Here is a 22,533-nt window from a genome sequence, read left to right on the forward strand (position 1 = left end):
GATGAGACTTTTCTTCCTGACTTGCAGGCAGCCACTGTGCCCTCCCTGCCTGCCATGGAGGAGGAGCTCTTTCTCGTCTTATAAGTCCTACCTAGGACCCCACCGTTAAGACCTCATTTAACCTTAATGAACTCCTAAAAGCCCTATCTCCAAATACAACATCACTGGGGGTTAGGGCTTCATGTGTGAACTGGGGGTGGAGGACACAATTCAATCACTGCTCAGAAATACTGGCTTGGTCTTGGCCAGTAGGCAGCCGAGAAAAGCAGATGCCACCATCTTCTTCTTCTTTTTTTAAGTTCTTTTTTGCCTTCCCTCCTCTTACGTTTTAATGACTAACTGTCAAGTTCTTATATTTAACCTGTTTCATGAATATTAACATTTCTAGTGTTCTGTTGTTATCTGAAAGACTACAGTTAGAAGGACTACCTTCTAGTCAGGGTTTTCCTGCTTAACTAATTTAGAGGCAACTTTTGCTTGATGAGGAGCGACCCTGAGCAAATCACTTTGCCTTTCTGGACGGGTTTTCTCAGCTACAAAATGAGGAACCCAGCTGTTTTGCTGGGTCAGGAGTGGGCCAGGGGAAACCCAAGAAGATGGAAAGAGGATGGAATTTCAAATGCTGAGCTCCTTCGGCAAGGAACTCGACAACGAAAGCACCTTCGGGCTACTCTGGCGTGAGGAGGGCGGACACCCGGGCGCACCCCAGGCGTCTGCAGAGGTCCGAGCTCCAGAGGGCCGACCCAGCGCACGCCCAAAGCCCCTGGGCTCGCAGGGCAGCTTGGTTTACTCACAGCTGCCTGCTGCTGCACCCGCAGTGTTTCTGCGGCCGGGTGGTTTGCAAGCCCAGATGTCAGACTTCCTGTCGCGGAGATCCTCAGCGCTCACCCGGCTCCCGTCCAGCCTCCCCTGGGCAGGAGGAGCGTGCGCGGGGCGGCCTCACCCCTCCTCCCTCCCCACCCCGAAGGCAGGAATTTCTGGGATGGGCAGCTGCCCCTCCCCCCCGTCCTCCTCCTGTAAACCGGAGAGGGTGGGGCGGGGAGGATCTCCGCGACTTCCCGGCCTCCCGGCCCCGAGCCCAGGGTCCGCACACTGCGGCGACCGCAGAGACGGAGGGGGGCGCAGGGGCGCAGGGCGCGAGGCCCCGGGAGGCGCGGGGCGCCGCGGCGGCTGCGGTCCCGCCTGCGCCTCGCCGAGCACTCGGGCTGCCCGCTGCGCCCGGCGAGCCCCGAGGCTGGCGATGTCGCTGCTGCCGTCGCTGCTGCAGCTTCTGCTGCTGGGGGCGCTGGTCCACGAGGGCGCGGCGGCAGCGCTGAGCCCCGAGCCGGTCCTCGAGTGGCAGGGTGAGTGTGCCCGGGGCGGCAGGGCCCGGGGACGCGCGGGGGGTGCAGGGAGAGGGGGCAGGCGTGCAGCCGGGGTCGCAGGGTGGCCGCGTCTCTGCTGTCCCCAGAAAGCCCAGCGGTGCCCCTGGACGGGCCCTGACCCCGCGCTCCCGGCCCTGCACCCGCTCCTCCAGCCCCGCATTCCCCAGGCTTCTGCCCGGGGCACGGCGAGGGGCGGGGCCTGCTCTGCTCCGGACTCGGGGCGCGCCGGCCTAAGGAGGGCAGGACACCTTTCTAAATGTCAATTCCGAGAGCCGCGTGGTTTGGAGGACCACTCTCTCCCGGAAAAAAAGACGGCAAAACACGTCCCCTGCCATTCCCTTCTGAAACAAGCTCTCGGGATGTGCGCCGCCACCTGCGGGGCGGCCCTAAACCGGGCCTCTCCCCGCTGCCCTGCCGGAAAGTTCTCCTCTATTAACGCCTCCCAGACCAAACGGGGCAGAGGAACCCCGGTGGCCCCGATGAGCTGTTTGAGCTGGAGCAAATTACCATCTTTGCACCTCCGTTTCTGTCATCAGAAAAATGGGTCTGTGCTGCTCACAGGACCACTGCGGATGAAATGAGGTTCGTTGTAAGGCACGTGGCATGCCAATGAGCCAGAGTTCCCTCAAGGCATCCCAACACACACGTGTGTTCACACGGATCAATTCACCATTCACTGAGCACCTCCTACACACAAGACTCACAAGGGGTGTGTAAAGAGAAATGAGGAGGTTGTCCCGCAGGGGTCCATATTCCTGAATAAACAGCCGTAGGGGCCGCCTCCGAGGCCGAGCAGCCAGCATCCGAAACTGGGAGCCCCTCCGTTTAGGGAGGAGGGAGGCAGGCGAAGTTAAATAAACCAGGAGGAGCCTCCAGGCAGTCTCCACGCGCTCTGCCTTTGGGATGAGTTGAGAGAAGAGGTAAAACAAGGTGTAATCAGTATCTGTGTTCATTTTTTTCCCTTTCAACATACTATGTACTCAGTTTTAAGGTAATCTTTGCTGGACTGCATTCTCTAGCATGTCAGGAGGTTTTTATCAGGGATGGGTTGAGTAACTCGTACTGTAAAGTGACCAAGGGTCAGAGCCCTCTAACCTTTTCGGTTAGTTTAACATTAACGCTCCTGTAGAGTTTACATATGGGGCTTATTCCTTTACATTTTAAAATGTGGGCTTTGCCTGAGCACTAGGTATCGAGAACCGGGCAGCTGCCCGTGCGGCAGAAGCTGAAACCGAGCCACACAGAGAAAATGCAAAATGCTCCGGTGATCCTCTGAGCGAGGGTTAGCCATCCCTGCTACAGGCAGCAGACCCAAGTCCTGGCCGCAGGTAGCTCCTAATCAGTGCCTTCCTTCAGTGGTCAAGGACTCTCTGAAGGTAGAACTACCTGCTGCCTCCCGGACATCCAGGTGACAGTTCCCAAATCTGAAGGCATTTGACAGCTGTCAAAGAGATTCCTCAGATATGAAAATGCTGCTACTGACATTCCAAAAATCATGGAGATGGTGTGGCGTTGAAGGTGCCAGTCCTCACACAGGCTCCCCTCCCAGACTCCAAGCACCCATGTCTGTGAAATTTCAAAAATAATCTAAACAGGTCTGAAATCAAGTTGTTCCTGTCTGTACAAAGAATGGAAACCAAAGTCTCAGCATTGGAGGGGACCTGAGACACTGTTAACTCCAGCCTCCCAGTTCTCAACTGTGGAAGCTAAGGTGGCGCTATGGTTTCTCAGCCCTGTTTTGGGGTGCCTCAGTTTACCGCTGTGTTCACTGTACCACATTGACTTGCTTGTAGCCATGATTGGCATACACAGAGCAACTGGGTGGAAATATGTCCCCATTTGTTTCTATCCACTAATAAGGGATATGTAATAACACACGGCAGGTTAGACATATAGTATTTTTCATCTGAATTGTTTGATATGTATTATTGATTAATCTGATAGGTTCCATAAGTATCCCAGCCTTGGGCAGCAGATGATGAATGGTATGATGTTGCCTCTCCCATCATTTATCAATAATTTTTTATTCAAAATTCATTAGATGCAATGTCACACAGTAGTTAAGTTCAGGGGCTCTGGGGCTCAACTGCCTGTGTTAAAATCCTGGCTGTGCTGCTTACTGTGTCACCTTGGGCAAATTACTTAACCTCCTCTGTGTCGCCGTTTCCTCATTTGTAAAAACGCAGCTGATGATAATGTTGTCCTTTGGTTTCAGTATCACCACAGTGCCCTCTTCCTCTGGCCAGTCCAGGCTGACAGTCCTGTCACAATTACGGGCTGCCGTGCCCCCCGCACTGTGCCCGCCATGTCTGCAGTCTGTCTCCTACCTCTGTCGGCTCTACGACGGGGCCTCTTTGTGGTTCTGGAATCTCAGCTCTTCTGGCAAGTGCTCAACCTCGGTCTCTTCACTCACTCAAGCAGCCCTGATGCTGGGAGGGCTGCAGGGAGAATGAAGAAGGGAGTGGCCATCCTGGGGGAAGGCAGACGTGGTCTCTGTGGAGGCTGCTAAAGGAAAGGAGTGGGGAGTAAGTAAAAGGATTTTAAAGCTACATTAAGGGCTAAAAATTATTAATGAAATGGCCTCCGCCAACAGAGTAGGAGGGTTTCCTCAGCAGCTTACCTCCCCAGGGGCAGCAAAGGAGGGAGCTCAAGGCTGTATCAGTCCTTGGGGATGGTCAGGATAGACTCTCCTGGGTGACAGTGACCAAGAGAAGGAACGGTACTGATGAGTATGCAGTCAAAGGGTTTGACCATGGGGTCCTATCTGGTGAAAAGAAAGTGAACCAGCAGTAGGGGATGGGGAAGGGGGTGTCTCTTGACACCTTGTGCCCATGGGAAAAAGGGTGAGGGGCTGAAGCCCTCCTTTGTTCCTTCACTATCTGTCAGGCACTGTGTGCGTTGTCTCCCTTCTTGATTGGGGTTCCCTCAAAAGCAATCCCCACAGCCTGTATGTCAGGTGCAAGGAGATTATTAGGGAGATGATTCTAGAAGGCCCGGTGAGGAAGGGAGGAAATGAGACAGGGAGGGGAAGAAAGCCATCACAAGCTCTGGGGCTCAGGTCCACACGGCCCCTCGGAGGGACTGTGGAGGCCACAGTGGAGCCTCTGAGAGGCGGAAAGCAGTGGTATGTATCCACCAGCCCCTCACCGATGGAAGGGTCCACCTGGAGCGCTAACCCCCTGGCCCACAGGGAGGCTCAGTCAGAGTATACGGGTGAATGACTTCCAGGGTAGGTGGTATGGGTAGGGAACCCATGGAACCTGCTCCTCACCCCCAGATCAGGGAGATTACAATATAAGGAGGATATGATACTGTCCCCAGGAGGCTGAGAGTCCAGAGACACAGACAGAAATGCAAGCAATTACGAAGCAATGCAATAGATGTTATGGTAACAAGGAATGAGCGAAGTTCTAAAAGGATGCAGAAAAGGGACTTAAATGAGGGACTGCAGATTCACAAAAGGACATTCGTTTTCCTAAAGGATAAGTAGGTCATTGCCACACGGGAAAAAGGAGATAGAGCGTCCAGGGAAAGCACAGCCTAGGTAAAAAGGCACAGAATCGTGTTGGGCAACAGGTTCAGTGGACTGAAAGTTCTAGTCTGGGCTCTTTGGGGTGGAGGAAAGGGCCACTGAAGTTTATCAGACAAACGTGGGGCTGGATATAAGGGTACCAGGATCTCAAGGGGACCCAAGTTCAGGTTCTGTGCAGCCAGGCCTCCTGGGAACCGAAAACTGGCCACTGGGATGAAGTAGCTATTTTCTGTGTTTCCTGCTCCCAGGGCCTACATGGTGGTCCCTGTTTGGTTCTCTTTCTGTGAACTGGTTTCATCTGCTTCAGCTTGAAGCACCTTTCATCCCACAGCTACCTTGGAGAGGTCCCCTAATTTCCCAGGAGAGGAACCTGGGCACCCTGGTCACGGCATGCTGGCCGGCCCGAGCTCTGCCCTTGAGTCAGAGCCTTCACATTGTTCGTAGGCCATGGTAGGTGCACACAGGGACCTGCCCCACCAGGGGCTGTGGATGGAGTAGGTCCCCAGAATAGGGACGTGGTGGGACAAGAAGCTGGGACAAGTCTATGTTCGGAAGCATGAGAGAAATGAGTGAAGTTTGGTTAGAAGCATTCTGTTTAAGGGGAAAAATTCTGGTTGGATGAATTGGGTACTGCTGAGAAGGGGCCTGTGAGTTTGGACAAAGGGGGCCTGGATCACACACTTTTAGGTTTAGGAACGCCATGGCCAGTTGGGGATTTGAAGTTAGTCCCAGCAGAGACACTGAGGAGCAGAAAGTTAAAATTCAAGAAATATGGGTTAAAAGGAAGAAAATAAAAAAGACTAGACTGAGTGAAAGACAGGAGAAGGGAGACTTGGCAGAACAGGAGGGGTAATGGTTACACAGTGGGAATAACAGGCTCTAGAGGTGGATCTGTTCTTGGTAGTGACCAGATCCAAGGTGTGGTTGTAGGATCACCCAAATGGAGACCAGGTGAAAGGAGGCCCTTCGGCGGAGGAGGCCAAGGAGCCCAGGGGCCACAGTGGTACAGACACAGAGCCCCATGTCTGAAACAAAAGGGTCATTAAAAAAATACTGTTACCTAAGGTGATCTGCTGCTACTCTTTGACTGTTGCCTTCTATTTTGTTTCACTATGCTGGCCGCGACAACTAAGTGATTTCATGACCCATTAATGGAGAAAACACTGGGCCAGGGTGCCGGGTCCTCTGTGTGGAAGTTAAAGGCTTTGGGATGGGGAAGCCGTCGGGGAGCCTGGTGTATCAGTCACAGTGAATGCGAGGAAGAGGTTCAGAGCCATGCACCCCTGTTTCGAGGAGGGGAAGACAGGGTGCCCCGTGGGAGAGGTTCCTGACAGAGGGTGATGACCCACCCCCTGGAGGTGGCAGTTGGGGGAAGAGGGGGCCCTTGCTTCCATTTCTAATACAAAGGCAGACATGTCCCTCTCAACCGCTCCTAATAGTTTCTGACATTTGGGGAGTGGTCACTGCATGCCATGTACAGACATGAACACACTGAATCCTTAGGTTGAGGAATGCCATAGCCAGTTTGGGATTTTATATATTACCATTATTAATATATACCCTGCTTTTACAGATGAAAAGGGGTTAAGTAACTTGTGCCTATAGGAACTTGTAGAGTGGGGATTTGAACCAGGCACTCAATAACTAGTGCGAAGGATCCCTGGATAGCCTTTTGGTTCCACAAAAACAGTTAATTCTGTATCCCGGTGCTGGATGGAGCACGTGATTTGATTTTGCAGCAGGAGGAACCCGGGTTGCTCGTTGCAACCCCTCCTTTCCCAAGCCAGTACTTCCACACGTAGGAGGGAATATTTTTATAGAGCAGAAATGTGCAAAGCTGTTGAGTTTTTTAAATTGTTCTAGGCAAATTCCTACACCCCTGGGCAACGGGACATTCTCCTAATCTGGAAATTTTCAGTTTAAGTAAAAGCAAGATCAGGCAGTGATTCGGCTGCCCTTCCTGGCCACACATCACCCCGACCAGCCGACTGTGTCTCCCGCCCAGCCCCTCGGCTCGCAGGGTCCCTTCCTCTTCATACTTGTCTCATCCCAGCTTCTCCGACTGGCTCCTTCCCCGACCAACCTTTGAGGGTCAGCCTAGGCTTCCAGTTTTCCTGGTCCTTTTTGCTCTTTACCATCAGGCTGCTAACCTCTTTTCCTACCATTGGTTGTCACAGTAACCAAAAGCATGCACTGCAGGTACCGAGGCCATGACCAAAAAGGCTGAGTCACACAGAGAGCTCAGCTGTGTCCTCAGCAACCCTTCCTCAACCAATTTGCTTATTTAAGTCAGGTTTTCTGAAGAAGTGATTGCTCTGTTTTGCCTCTTCTGGACTCATCCCCAGGTGATGAATCCTCATATGATCTATTAAAGTAATATACTTGCCTCCATTTTATTCTAGATACCATCATTGAAAGCCTCTTAGGAGATGTTCTAATTCAAAGCTAGAAACATAAATTAGCTATTTTAATCAGAGTGGTAAGAAATATTAGCGTTCATGAAAGAAACAAGCAAAAGAAAACCTTATGAACATTATAGTAAATCATTTAGGGAAAATATTTTATAAAGCCACTCAAGCAAAATGGAGGAATATTATTAGAATTTCTGTAAATTGGGTTCTCTGATACAGAACTGCCCAAGCCAGGCAAGAGGTTTCTACTTTCATGTGCGGCCATGTGACTTTTTAATTTATGATACTTTCCAGACTTCTACAGCTCTAAACAAATGTGCTAATAATAAAAAAAGATTTACTATTTCTGGCTTTTGGCATTCTGCTCTTGAGAACTCTCCTTTTCCACTTCAAAAACATAAACAGGAAAAATCCATAGTGATTATCTAAGTGTAAACATTGTTGCCTTATTTTGCAATTAGCATGAACCATGTTCCACATTAAGATTTGCTTTTCTCTTATCAACATTTAGAAAGCGACCTTAGTGACTGAGGTAATCCTTACCAGGATCCTCTGAGGATCTAAAAGTCTGTCTTCCGTAGTGCTGTTAGCTTTGTTCAGATGAGAACAGGGTGGGGCTTCCTGGGCATGTACCACACAGGGTGTAGCCACACAGGGTCACACATTCAGCAGGATCTTGAACTCGGGGCTTAATGCTCTATGGTTTGGGTCTTGGAATTCTCGATAAATTTTACTCTTGAATTTGCTTTGGACATGGAGTCCCATGGGTTAGGAGGGCATGATAGTGGAGTTTCTTGCCTCTGGCTCAAGTTTAGTCCCACTGTGTCACCTGCTCAGCTGCCCTGGCTGGGCTCTCAGCTGCCACCGCCCAGCTCCTGCCCTCCACCCACCATGGCAACCAGGTTGTGCTGGGGATGGAGGCCCAGGGCCTGGGAGTGAACTGCCAGTGGCCCCTAAGGTCAGGGAGAGGCCCGGCTGCCTCTACTACCTGGCAGCACCGTTGCGTGGTCCTGGGGCACTGAGAGGGGAACCTATCACCTATCCCCGGTCCAGGCACTGAGTGTGCTCCCTGCACTTTATGGACATGAGGCTGCAGTTCCCCATGGGCGTGTGCGAAGTAGACATTGACTTGACTTCCCTTCCCCAGTCAGGGCCCTACATTTTCATTTTACTCTGGGGCCTGAAAATTAGGTAAGTAGCCTGAATAAGAAGTATGAGGACCGTTACAGGTTGAATTGTGTCCCCCTCAAAGTTTATATGTTGAAGTCTTTACCCCCAATATTTACAGCGAGACATTATTTGGAGAAATCCTGACAGAGTTTATCAAGTCAAAATGAGATGATTAGACTAGTCCCTAATTTAATATGACTGGTATCTTCATAAGCAGGAGAAATGTGGACACAGAAATATCATGTCAAGCCGAGGAGGGAAGCCTGGAACACTGCCTTCCCTCCCAGACCTCAGAAGGAGTCAACCCTGACCCCTTATTTTTTTACTTCTAGCCTCCAAATCTGTGAGACAATAAATGCCTGTTGTTGAAGCCACTCGGTCAGTGGTACTTCATTACTGTAGCCCTAGCAGACCAACGTAAGGACTGACAATAGGTCTACCGTTAAAAGTTGTTTTTGTTTTCATTTCTCTCTCCCACATAGGTAAATGTATTTTTTTTCTTAAATGGGTATTTTCTCAAAACAGTATATTCTCAAAAAAGATGGATCATTCAGTGCAAACACCTTGCTTCCAATAAGGTCATACCATTGCCAGGGTTGTTCTGCTCGTTGGGGGAGCTGTTTTCCATTTTTGTTTGTTTTGGTGACCCAAGCTTTGAGTCATATCCTTGGGGGCTTCAGCGTGCAGGCATTTGTGAGGAAGCTGAACAGTGTCCTATCCTGGGTCCCGCTCTAACTCGCTCTTTGTTACAAGGCTCCCTGGTGACTGAGATGGCGTATTTTCAACATAGTCCATAGGCTGATAACCGAGCCGCTGTGAATAATGATCTATTACACCAGCAACGTCTGTTAGGTACTTTTGAGTGAAAGACTTAATAATGGAAGAGTAAACTAAAAGCTAAAAGGAAGAAAAATATTTTGAACTCAGTTTGAAAATTCATTGGTAAGATACAGAGATACAGCAAAAAAACACTTTGGAAGAGATGGTCAGATTTTCTACGAGGGTCAGCTACTGATAAATGAGAAAAACAGGAAGGAACAGGACAGGAACAAGAGTGTGGGGGGGTGAGAAGAGTTTACAAGGGCTAACCCACTTCACACAGGGGTTGGTAACAGGCCATGTGAATCCTCACAAAACTGGAGCCCAGTGTTGCTGGGTCTTGTTTTTACCGCACGGGAGAAAGTATTGTATGCCTTGTGGAACTTGGAGCAATGATTTGTGGAGATTAGAGAGAAAGGGGAAGAGGACATGTAAAAAGATTTAGCAAGTGGGGTCCCATGAGCCAGCAGAGATGGCGATTATCCAGGTTCAGAAGCTGCAGGAGAATAAAGAAGGCTCAATGTCAAGGACAGTCCAGGACAGGGAAAGATAAAGAAATTCTGAGGCAGTATAAGGAGGTAAGTTTAAATGTACTTGGCTTTTTAGATGATTAATAGAAGGCAACTGATAGGAAGCCATAGGCTTTGGTACAGGCTGGCAGATAAAGAGACAAACACCACATCTCAGATGATTTGGGATGAAACATAAACATTCACGCAGAGAAGTCCAGGATGGACAGACACTTCTCACTGTGCTCTGGGGATCTGCTCTTTCAAGCCCAGTGCACGTGCTGCAAGCATCAGAAGCACCTTGCTTACTGGTTTGGAAAGTCATATTAAGAATCCAGATTTTCTGCATCGTTCAGCCATGGACAAGATTTGATTCAGCCACTTACAATATCCCTTCCTGCTACAGAGTAATCTAAGGAAGGAACACCTAGATCTGACTCCATTGTTCCCTGGAAGGGACAAACCCACATTTGTGTGGCTGGGAACGGTCACCTCGTCTCAGGAGAGAAGCTGCTCACCCTCAGAGTGGTTACATGGGAGAGATGCCCTCCCTGCTACTGCCTGGCCCCCTCCATGCTGAGCCTGAATGCAGTACTCTGCCCTTTTCCTAAGGGGATAGGTTCCAAGCTCCCCAGTGGATACCTGAAGCTACAGATAGTACCAAACCCTGCAAATACTATGTTTTTTTCTATACATACATACCTATGATAAAGTTTAATCTACAAATCATGCGTGGTAAAAGATTACAGCTACTACTACTAATATAGAAAAATCATAATAGTATCCTGTAATAAAACTTATGTGAATGTGGTCTCTCCCTTTCACAAAATATTTCATTGTACCACACTCACCCTTTTCTCCTTGTGATGATGTGAGATGACAAAACCCCTCCGTGAAGAGGTGGAGTGAGATGAATGGCATAGGCATTGGGACACTGAGGGAGGCTGTGCTGGCCTCTGCTGATACGGGAGAAGGGTCATCTGCTTCTGGACTGTGGCTAACTGAAATCTCAGGACTTGAAGCCTTAGGTGAGGGGGACTACTGTGCTGTCTGAACAAGGAACCAGACAGACTCAAGAGATAATACAGGGCAGGAAGTGTGTAAGCCCAGCACCAGCTGTGTGGGTGCATGGAGTAAAAGAGGTTCAAGCCTAGCGGAATGGGGTACTGGGTTAAACTGGGTTGCAGTTGGCAAGCTATGGCTTCCTAATAGCCTGTCTAAACCAGATGTGAACCACGCATTTGAACTTTTCCTCCAGGCCCCCAACATGGGCAGCGCAGAGGCTGAGTGTATACGTGTAGTTGCATTAGGTGACCACCATAGTGGTGTAATTCAGTGAGTGCCAGAAAGCCCCTTACTTGCCTAAAATCCACCATAAAAAGAGTATTTGCTCAGGAATTGCTTCATTGTTTATTTCAAGTGTTTTGTGCTAAAGGTACAGAAATTTCTCCATGGCTTTATATTTCAAACCGTATCTTATTCACTCAACACCCCAAGCCTTCAGCCAGTTCTAAAAGGAGAGCTGTTTGAAGCAGGAGGGGACATCAAAAGGCAGGAAAGGTGAACAGAAGCGCAGCTGAAAGCGCAGCAGGCGGCTCAGCAAACATCTCCTGAGGTACCACCCCAGTCGGCACTGTTCAATCAGACCGAACCGCAGTCAGAGCCCCAGGCTTTAGACTCCAACCCAGGGGCATCTAGGAATTGGCAGGCACCCACCAGACAACTGAACTCCTGAAGCTAGAGAACAAGTCATTGCAACTATTCCAGAATCCTAAGATTCCATCAATCACCCAACCCCGTCATTTTGTCCTTTAAACTCTCTCTCTAGTGACTGCAGTCTAACCATTCCCTCCTTCCTTTCTCATCACTGCTGACTGATTTGACACCTTCCATCCCCCTTACGGGAGCACAGCAATACTCCCCAGCCTGTTCTCCAGTCCCACCCCTGGACTGCCTCTTCCCCCCGAAACAGGGGCCCTGGGGCAGGACCTTGGGCGTTCATGTCCCACACCCACATTCTCGGCACCTAAAGCAATGCTGGGTACACAGCAGGTGCTCAGTAAATGTTTTTGTTGAATGATTTGTCACCCTGATTCATCTTCTACAGTACAGCCTCAGTCGCGCGTTCTCATTCTGAAAGCTCCCTCTCATCTTAAGAAAAAAGATAGGTTTTTGAATAAAATTCAAGTTGTTCATAAAATGACCCTAAAACACCTCTTTCTAACTTCATATTGTGTATCCACCAAGGCTTTCATACAGGTGTGCTCAGATCACCCTGGCGCTGACCATTTTCCTCACTGCTGAGCTGTGGTGACATTTGCTCTGTCCAGAGTGCCCCCTTGCCCAAACCAGCCCCCTGCCTCCTCCGCTGTTTTGAACCCTTTCTGTGATGAGGACAGACACCCATGCTAATCCAGATCACAGTGCACCTCCATATGTCACAAATGTTAGGTTCCTAATAAATGTTTGTTGCATGAAAATGTATGTGTGTTGGAGAGAGAAAAAGAGAGAGATTGATTTCTCTGATCTTCTGGGCCAAACTGATCCCTTTTATCCCCGGTTTCCACCTCATGGTGCTAATACCTCGTAAGTCAAAATATACTCTGGCATTAAGTTATAGCTCTTTCTGTACACTTCACGACATGCTCCCAGAGAAAAACGTCAATTCCCTGAGGGCAGACTCTATGACATCTACATCCTTCTATCTGCAGGGTTCCTAACACGTGCCATATCAGGCACTCAAAAAATGTTTGAAATTTCAAGTCACCTACTTCAAACTGTTTGACAGCAATCTCTGGCAGTTCATTTCATTCTTTAGGGTTATAATTAAATGTATGTAAATAAAACTGGATCTAGACCTGCACACTCCTCCCTGAGCATATGGCTATAAATGTTCTAAGACAAATGGATTTGGAAGAAACAAATGTAGAAGAATGATTCAGTGAAATAACCTTTACAGTCCTATCCAGCTATAAAGTTTGGGGTTTGGGGTTTGTGGGTAAAGACAGTCTCCTTGACCCCGTCCTTACGCCTTCCAGTGCTGTTCTTCTGCCTCCTCCCCCCAAAAATGCATAAGTCGGTGTACCCACACCCTCTCCACTCAGGAAAGCCTGTGACACTGAGGAGTCCCGTCCACCTCATGCATGACATCAGCTGAGCATCTAGTTGCGTGTTTTAAATTTTCTTTTTCTTCTTCATCACTTGTCTTTAAAGACTTAAGTACAGCTATAATGGGGTCTTTGGGGAACTGATGGAACTCCTTTCTTTTCATTAACTAGGAGAATTCCCGTGATCCAGAAGAAATACACAAGTTTTAAGGGACGGACAATTGGGCAAATAATTCCTCTATCTCCAGCACCATGCACAGGGCCTACCACTCGGCCAGCACCTAGTGAATGTTTGTTGACTGTATGAACGCAGTCATGTAAGGACCACCCTAAACTTAAGTTCAACAGTGATCAAGGAAGAATTATCCTCCCAGTCCTTAGAAAAGTACATGTCATCCCATGGGGCCAAAGAGACGGTCTAAAATGATCTGCTAAGTGAGAGGAACTCAGTCATAGAAAGTAGAACCACTGTCTTCCATAGATTTTATTTTATTTTTTTAAAGATGAAAATTAGCTTTTAAGTTACTCCTAATAAATCAATTCTTTTTCTCCTCTTAAACTTATAATTATGAAGGAAAGTATAACAAAATTTACTGCAAAGAGATTTGGTGATTCTGGCGGTACTTCATTCATCACTTCATCAGTGTTCAAGCAGAACTGATGTCCTTGGCATATATAGTCGATCTTGATTCCTCCCACATTTGCTTTTCATCCTTTTTGAAATCTGACTACAGACACTAAGGATTGGTGGCTTATTTTCACATTATGGTTCCGTTACAGACAACCCATATATATGTATAATGATAATCAGAATATTGATACCTATATATTGATCTCCACAAAGTCTAGTTGAAAACAATTATTTTCTCTCCAGTGAATTTATGGAGATTAATGGTGTTAAAACCAAATCATATTATAGGTTAATGGGATAATGGGATTGGGTCATTTTTTAGCTTAGTATGACATATTTTTATTTTGGAGATGGCATATTTATTGTTATCGATAAGCCAGAACTACTTGTTTACATTGTAAGGAACTTTTCCAAAGCTACATTCAAAAGGCGGCTGGGCATGGAAATGCAATCCAGCCCCCTAAAAGTGAGCAGATGGGATTAAGTTTATCTAATAGCTTTTGCTTTAGAAGGTATTTTTATGATCACTAGTGTGACTACAGAAGTTCTGATTCCATGACTCCTTTTCTCTTAACACTTAATAATGATGACATTTAAAAACATTATTTTTGCACCCAAACATTAGTGATGTATAATTTCTGTGTGCACTTACCGACTATCCATCCACCCACCTATATACACTGCTTGCTGACATCGTGGGGTTTTTTTCTTATAAGAAGATTGCAGTATAGACTTTACAGGTAGAGAGTGTGGAAAGTGAACAGCTGAAGACCCTTAATTCATGACTGCATATATATTTGAACAAATGAGACAAAGATTTTGTTATCTGGTTGTTAGAAGAGTATTTTCTCCTCCATAAAAGGTGATACCATGGTATTTCAAGATTGTTGAACACTAATAAGTCTATGCACACCGTGTGCTACAGAAAAGCTAGAATGAACGTGAGCTTTTGTGCTAATGATAAAGTCTCTGGGGGCATGCTCAAATTTGCACTCCCCAGGTGTTCAACCAGATCTGCAGACCAAGAATCAGGAAGCCAGAGGGATAACAACAACTCGCATTTACTGAGGTCTTCCCAGGCCAAAGTAGAGAATGGGTCATTTAATGCAACACTCTTAATATCCCTATGAGGTCAGTATTATGCATATTTCCAGTTCAAAGAGGAGACAAGGCTCATAGAGATTAAGAAATATGCCCAAAGTTACAGTGTGGGGCAGGTGTGCCTGATCCCAGAGCTCTCAACCACCAGCCAGGTAGGCTCTCCACCCACCTTAGGGGTATAAACTAAGACCCAGAGGGCTGAGGTTCAGCCAGTAAGTTGCAGAGCTGGATATATCTGAAAATATATATTCGATAAAAGTTAAACTACAGAACAATTGTAGTAAAATAATGATCTTTTAGTGAAAAATTAATGAAACTCTGGACTAGCCAGAAAATTAGATTACAACAGAAATTAAGGCTAACATTCTACCCACCCTTAAAGAGGTGAAAAGGAGAGTTGGAGAGAAGGTTAATTATCGGAGTCCACATCGTGTGGACAAACAGTAGATTTGATCTTGAATGACTGTTACTAATAGCCACACAAACATGGGCTTCATTAGGAAAACAAATTTCCTGATCTAAATGAAATCTCCCTAAAACCATTCGCTCTCTCCTGCCCAAACACACCCTCCCTTCTCTTTCACTCTGATACATGGTGATGAAGCTATTTTCTGATGACTAATTCAACACCAGTTGAATAGTCAATATACAGCTACTCAAATATATGCTTATAAGTAAGATTATCAATTATTAAGTGAGGTATAGCTTTCATTAATACATTGATAATCTTTTTTTTTTGACAATGTGTTAAGTGATTTGGGTTAGTATGAATGAGTTCCTGGCCTGAGTGACTTTGGAAAAACCAGAAGAACTTTCACCAAAATAAAGCCCGACTCCCACGCCCTGGTACCTGAGGAGGCTCACGTTCCACACTGTTCCAGATCTCCTGAAGGCCGCTGGCTGCCCTCGCACTGCCCCCGCCTCCTAACACGACATCCCCTCAACGGCCTCCATTTTAAGGGAAGCTGATAATGTCCCTTCAGATATCTGAAGGATGGACAGGGAGTAATATATGAGAGAGCCTCACTAATGGGAGAACAAAAGAGCTCTTGGACCTGAGCAAATATTCTATAACCTCAGGATCCCTAGGCCTAAGCGGCAGCTGCCAGCCTAATCAACATCAGGCATTTGCTAAACTACAATGTCCACAGTGTGCTCGGTACACTCTGTGCTTAGACTAAGGAAATTAGACATGATTCCCACCTTCCAAAAACCTGCTCAAGGACAAGCTCATAATTGCTATAGAACAGGTGACTTCCAGGCCCGCGACCTGAGGTGAAGTCAGCCAGCTGGCAGGTGGCTAACATGTGCTCCTTGGCTGCAGCCCACATGCTTTTACACAGGAAACTCACCCAAATCTCTTCTTCCGCTCCAGGGGGTTGAAGGCTCAGGTCTATCACAAAAGCTTGTGTGGTCCTGCCACCACCATGGGGCTCCAACACCTCCTGTGTGTCTATACATGGTGCAGGGCTCAGCTAGTGGCCTCCGTTAGTGGCTGTCTATCTGCTGCTGCCATTCCCACCCAGGGAGGCCGCTCCTGTGAAGAGGCCATCCCCACGGCAAATGTCCCCACCTTTCTACTCCAGGCGGACTCAGCAGACAGCACATGTGGAGAAGTATTTTTTCTCACCTGTATTGCCCCTTGTGTCAAGACACAAAGCAGCACTTCACTTTCATCCTCTTGGTCTAAAGGAATTTGGTAGTAGAAGGGTTCATTTCAGCGGTCCTGATCCGCTGCGTGTTCCTAACATGCAGGTGCTTGTCTGAAGAAAACGAGAATGTCATTATACCTGTGGGTACTCAATGTCCCTCCCCGCTAGCCTTGAGTATTATTACCAATCCCTTCCATCCATCCAGTTGGTCATTGTACGTCCAAGTTTCATGCCATATCTTCTATTTTGTGGTTTCAGATAAAGGAATCTTTGTTATCCAAAGCGAGAGCCTCAAGAAATGCATTCGAGCAGGCAGGTCTGTACTGACTCTAGAGAGCTGCAGGCCACCGGACGGGTACATGCTGTGGAAATGGGTTTCAAACCACCGCCTCTTTAATGTAGGAGGCAGCGGTTGCCTGGGCCTGAATTTGTCTAACCCAGAGCAGCCATTAAGCATCTACGAGTGTGATGCCACCCATGTTTCCTTGAGATGGCACTGCAGTCGGAACAGGATCCTCGGCCCGCTCCAGTACATGGTCCAGGTGAATCCCGACAACACCCTTGTGGCCTCTCGGAAATATCTTCACAAGTGGATTTCCTACATGTCAGACGGTGGAGGCATTTGTGAATATCTGCACAAAGGTAAACAACAATTTAAATCAAAGTGTTCGTGAAACCATATATTTAGAAAGTTTGCCCCTACATAAAGATTTGTAAAAGCTATTAAATGACAGCACCCAGAAGAACCTCCAGGGACTTCTGCAAAATACATTTTAGCTGACTGCTCTCTAATTTTAAAAGGATTACTGGAGTCTTGAAATGGACTTGCTAAATTCTACTAAAGAAGCAGACCTCAGAATTTAAAGGTACTGGGGAGAGAACACTTAAATCCGGGAACCAAGGGAAAGGAGGAGAAAGAGCAGAAGGATAGGAGGGAGAGGAAAACAGTGAAGGCAACAGGAAGAGGTCTTGGAAGTAGAGACTTGTCAGGGTGAGTGTAAGAACCTCTCCTGCTGACATTTCTGTTCTGTGGAAACGCAGCCCAGGGGATGGAGCGTGTCCGCGTGGCAGTGCTGCCTAATGCCTGGCTGGCTGGCATCCATGTGCCGGTCATGTTATGAGGCATTTCAAGATAAGCCAGACCACTGTCTGGAGGTCCTTGGTGTGTGTTGGAGGTGAGAAAGCATGGTTTCTGGGTGGGGGCTTTCATTTTCCATAGTCACACAACATTTGGCATTTTTAAACAAAAAGAAGGAAAATGGCCCAGTTAACTTCTGAAACCTCCCACCCGTCTCTTGCGTTTGGTCTGTAGCTCTTGTCATTCACCCATCACACATTGACTGAGTGCTGACTGTTAGACACAGTGCTGGGCATTTGATTGACAAAGACCAACAAGGCAGAAGTGGCCCCTGCCCTCCTGGTGCTCTGTACAATGATGCCATAAGGAGAGGGCATCCTTCTAAGAACTCTGTAGCAATCCTAGGAGGCTGAGCGAAAAACGCATAAGATCCAAAGCAAGATTTTCTCCCGCACGTGCAAGAAATGAGTAAAGACAGAAAAGAGCAAGCCATTTTGAGGACTGACTACAATAAAGTGAATGTTGCAAGCCAGCACTCTCAGTAGCCTACACATCTAAGGAAAGCATGATATTTTGCTTTTTGCTGTCTCTTTAACCATATCCTCACATTTACATGCACACAGGGGAAGACTGAGTAGAAGGCAGGGGATGGAAACAGGAATGTGTCCCAGAATACCTGTAGTTCCTGAGCAGCCCTGCCCTCTAGGAATGGCAATGGGGCGTGTGCTCCGTCTGCATCCTGCCAGTTGTGGGAAGGGAGTGGGCATCACCACAGACCGTCATCTCGCTCCAGGACCCACGGACTTGGTTGAGATGGTCCTGATCCTTCTCTCCACTGAACACTCCCGGAAAGTCATAATAAGCTGATTCCTGCTTAAAGTTCAAGATGACTGATTACTGTAATACTTTGAGAAAGCAACCAGCAGCCACCTCACCAGTCCCCTCTCTCCTAGACTACCGTAGAGGCCTCCCAGCTAGTCGCCCCATTTTCCCTCTCCCTGTGGAGATTCTGTTTGCCACACTGCACCCTGAGTTAGTCTTTAAAAATGGAAATCTGACCATGTCACTTTCCCATTCAAAACTCACCAGTTCCTTCCCACCACGCTCAGAGCAAAGGCCCAAGTCACAATGTGGCCGAGCTGATGCTCCGGGAACCTGCCTCCTGACCGCACTTCCCATCGCTCCTCCCTGCCCTTCCCCATTCACCCGCACTGCTTCGCGTTTGCTGTTTCTTCTGCCAGAAAGGAACTGTTCTGCAGAGACTTGCGCCCTCCCTTCACCCAGTTCTTACTCAGGGAGGCCTTCACTGACTGCCCCATCCAAAACAGTGCCCCTGTCCCCCTTCATAAGCACACCCTGTCACACTGTCTTCTCACCCTCTTTGTTTCCTTTATGGCACTTAATCACGGCCTGAAGTTACACGTTCCCTTGTATATTTCCTTCCTGTTTGTCTCTCCCAGCTAGAACAGAAGCTCCACATGAAGGGGAACATCAGCTTGTTTGTTCATTATTATATCCCCAGAGCTGGGCACATTAAATGCTCAATAAATACCTGTTGAATGAATAAATTAGTAAATGCCTATGGAAACTCTTGTGATTCAGATGCCAATCCCTGATGTATTTGGGGACTGGAAGATGTTTGAAAGTAAAATCTCCATTTAATTTTCCTTCCCATCCATTTACAAATTGTGTATGCTACACTACTGTAGGAGTACGCCATAGTAAATAAACAAGTAGATAAACATATAAACAAACCATTAGCAACATGTCCTCTGAACCCAGTACTAAGCTTGGCATTTTTATATACACTAGACAATGAACTCCTGAGGGTTCTTTGTGGTACAGTGAGCATCTTGCCCATTGGAGGTTTTCAGCCCATAAAAAATGCGTTCACTGGATGGCAGTTTCCAAATATAAAGCTGACATAATACTTTGTCCTTTTCTTTCTCCTAGATTTGTACACCATCAAAGGGAACGCCCGAGGGACGCCATGCATGTTTCCCTTCCAGTACAAGCAGCGGTGGCATCATGAGTGCGTCCGGGAAGGGCGGGGAGGTGACTCACTGTGGTGTGCTACAACGAGCCGATATGAAAGAGACGAGAAGTGGGGATTTTGCCCGGATCCCAGTAAGAGTAAAATCTAGTCTTCCCCATATGTTATGAAATGAATCTAGGATGCTTAGAAAGTTATCTGTATCTAAAGAAAAGCACCAGGATTGATACATTGAAGTCTGAATAAGCACTCTGATTTCATGTATCCAGATTTTGATTTTGTGTTTGTTTTGCCTTGAAAAGACAATTTGGATGTATATTCTTTTTTTTCCTTATATTCAAAAGATGTTAACTAGTCATTCTTCATTAAGCTCAGTGCATAAGGATGCTTTAACCAAAATTAACTTAACAGTACTCTCTGAGCTCATTAATTCCAGCTTTCAGGTAGAATTCTTCAAAAACAAACCTGAATGCATATAAAGCTCATGCTTTATATCCACTTTCAATCCACTCCCTCTCATGAGCTGCCTTAATTTCTCCATGTCCAGGCTGCTTTTCTTGCTCATTGTCAAGTCCAGGCATCAGCTGGCCCCTTGATGATCTTTCTAAAATCATAGTTGCCTCATTATTTCTGGACAGTGAGTTCTCATCTCGATTCCCTTTCCTTATTATTCAATTTCTAGCTATAACCTCAAAATCTTTTTCTCTTCTTAACTTGATTTTCAAGGTCCAGTGATAGTTGCAGTGTCCTAACTTTTTTTCAATTAGTACTTTCTTATTTTTTATTTTTATTTAACTAAAAATTTTTTGATGGTTCGTAACTATTGGGGAATATTATTTATACTTTCTACTTTTCTAGATCCAATTTCCTTCACCTTGGTTCCTGTAAGTCAGAGGGTATAGCCTTTATAATCTCGTCATCTTCTATATCTACCTCCCTTCCCTGTATATAACAAAATGCAAAAAATTAGTTGGAAACAAAAGCAAATTAAAGAGATTAATGCCAGAGAATCTGATTTATTAGTTATCCTAGAGTTGTTCTCTAATCTAAGAACAAGTACGGCTCAGTGAATAAGATAGATCACAGCCTTTACATTCAGACAGACCAAGCCTGGAATCCTGCTTCATTTCAATGGCAAAATGTTGAGTCTCAGTTTCCTCACCGTAAAATGCAGATAATAACAATACCTATAGGGTTATTGAGAGGCTCCAATTAGATTACAGTACCTGGCACATGTTAAGCTGTCCCAGAATTAGCCATCACTCTCAGCATCAGCACCATCATCATCATAGTCTTATCATCATCAACCCTACCCTTTTGGGATGTACTGCGTCAATGATCCCCCCTCTCTATTGTCCGTCAACAGCAGTAAGTCAGGTACAGTGGTGAATATCAAGAGTGTTAGGACTTAGGACTCTCTCTTCTAAGGACTTGGCCTCTAGATGGAATAAAAGACAGATTCTGTTCTAAAAAAAGACAAATCATTTTTTATATAATGCTCTAGAGTCAGCCAGTGGATAGCCTGGTGATTAAAATGCTTATCTTGGCCCTTCACTCAGAAATGCAGTGGCTCAAATGTGTGGGACCCCAGCATCTTTTGACAAGTCTCCCAAGCCATCCTGTTGCAGATAATTCTTCATCCAACAATTTATAATGTGCAGGAGGTAATTCTATACAACATACATCTATAGACAGAGGTGACAGTAAGACATTTAATAACCAATATGGTATATGGGCTAGTGACCAATCCAAGTGGAGACTTTAAGGTGAGGGTTAGGGGTCCCGGAGGCCCACTGCTGATATTAACCCCTGAACTACTGGCATGTGAGGAGGCTGGAGGCACAAGGGAGACTAAGGCAGCAAGGGGCACTCAAGGAGCTCAGACTGCAGCTGCTCACCAGCCAGCATGGAGGTATTTCATTATCTAATAACTGTTGGATCATCAGCCTTCTCTGTAGGTTTGTGTGTGTGTGTGTGTGTGTGTGTGTGTGTGTGTGTGTGTGATCTCTGTACCCCTTGGATTCTTCAGACGTCATATTATTGGCATCATCTTCTCTTCCCATTTTCATCTCTAATAGATGTCATTATTAAAAATAAACCAAAGTAATAACATTGATCATGTATTTCACATGGCCATATTACTAGGACATTTTTTCAAACTACAGTGCCCTTAAAGTTCTGTGAAGAGCCTGTCACCATCTTCTGTCACTTTTAGCCAATTATGGCTCCCAGGTGGCAGCCTGAATGCAGTGGTGCTCAGGACTTCTGCTCTCCTGATGATGCATTAGCTCAGCTTCCCGCGGCTCAGAGGCTTCCTCCGCTCGACAGCCTGCCAGATTCCAGCTCTCCTGACCTTTGCCACAACAGCCGACAGCATGTTTATTTGTACGACACTAAATTGCAGTTCCAGTTTTCTTCCTTTCTTGTAACTTTTGGTTCCTGGTTGCCAGCATAACTCAAAATGATGCATCAGAGACTGAAATCTGAGCAAGCTGACAGCTCTTACCATAGGGGTCAAAAGTGAACAGGACAGAGAAGAGTGAGTGGGATAGAGATTCGTACTTCTGAATCTCATCTTTCTTACATGGAAGTTTTTAGTATCTCAAAGTAAAATGATGCTGCCTTTTCTTTAAAAAGTTGATTGTAAGTGAGCGAAATTTTAAATAAGTGCTAATAAACACTTGCAAAAGCACACTAGCAGGGAGAGATGAGATCAAACACCCATCACTATAGATCTTCAGGGACAGGGAGACATATAGGAATCTCTCTGGGTTTGTTTAGAGGCAATTCTGGGCCATCTCAGGTCTTCTTGGCTGTGTGTCTTACACAGCTGGAGGGTCATGTTTAGTTAGTTTGAGACATTCTTAAGATACCAACCTCTGGAATGATCTGATTGCTCTTGAAACTTACACAGGAAATACAATGTTTCATCAGTAATTTGAATGCTGTAATGGAGCAGATTGGTACCAAAAGAGATGTATGGTCTCCAGCCTTATCTGAGCCCCCAGCGCTGGTCACAGACACTATCACTGCTCGTGTCATGTTGCTCTCTTAGTCTCCACAGTGACCTACCAACCTGTCTATCCTCTTCGAACTTCCAACTGTATCTCCTTTTCCTCCCTGATTATCATTAGATGACCTCAGTTCCTACCTCAGGATCCATCAC

General features: G+C 46.6%; 1 protein-coding gene across 2 annotated transcripts in view; it reads left to right on the forward strand.

The window, feature by feature from the left end:
• Positions 1-835: 835 nt before the first annotated feature.
• Positions 836-22,533, forward strand: part of PLA2R1 (phospholipase A2 receptor 1) — a 114,334-nt gene continuing 92,636 nt past the window's right edge. For both annotated transcript variants that reach the window (XM_036884186.2, XM_036884185.2), the window contains exons 1-3: positions 836-1,343; positions 16,555-16,938; positions 19,328-19,501. In XM_036884186.2, the coding sequence (XP_036740081.2) occupies positions 851-1,343; positions 16,555-16,938; positions 19,328-19,501 (1,051 nt within the window). In that variant the 5' untranslated portion in view covers positions 836-850. The remainder of the gene's footprint in view (positions 1,344-16,554; positions 16,939-19,327; positions 19,502-22,533) is intronic.

This window comes from Manis pentadactyla, chromosome 8 (genome assembly GCF_030020395.1).
Source record: "Manis pentadactyla isolate mManPen7 chromosome 8, mManPen7.hap1, whole genome shotgun sequence".
Lineage (NCBI taxonomy): Eukaryota > Metazoa > Chordata > Mammalia > Pholidota > Manidae > Manis > Manis pentadactyla.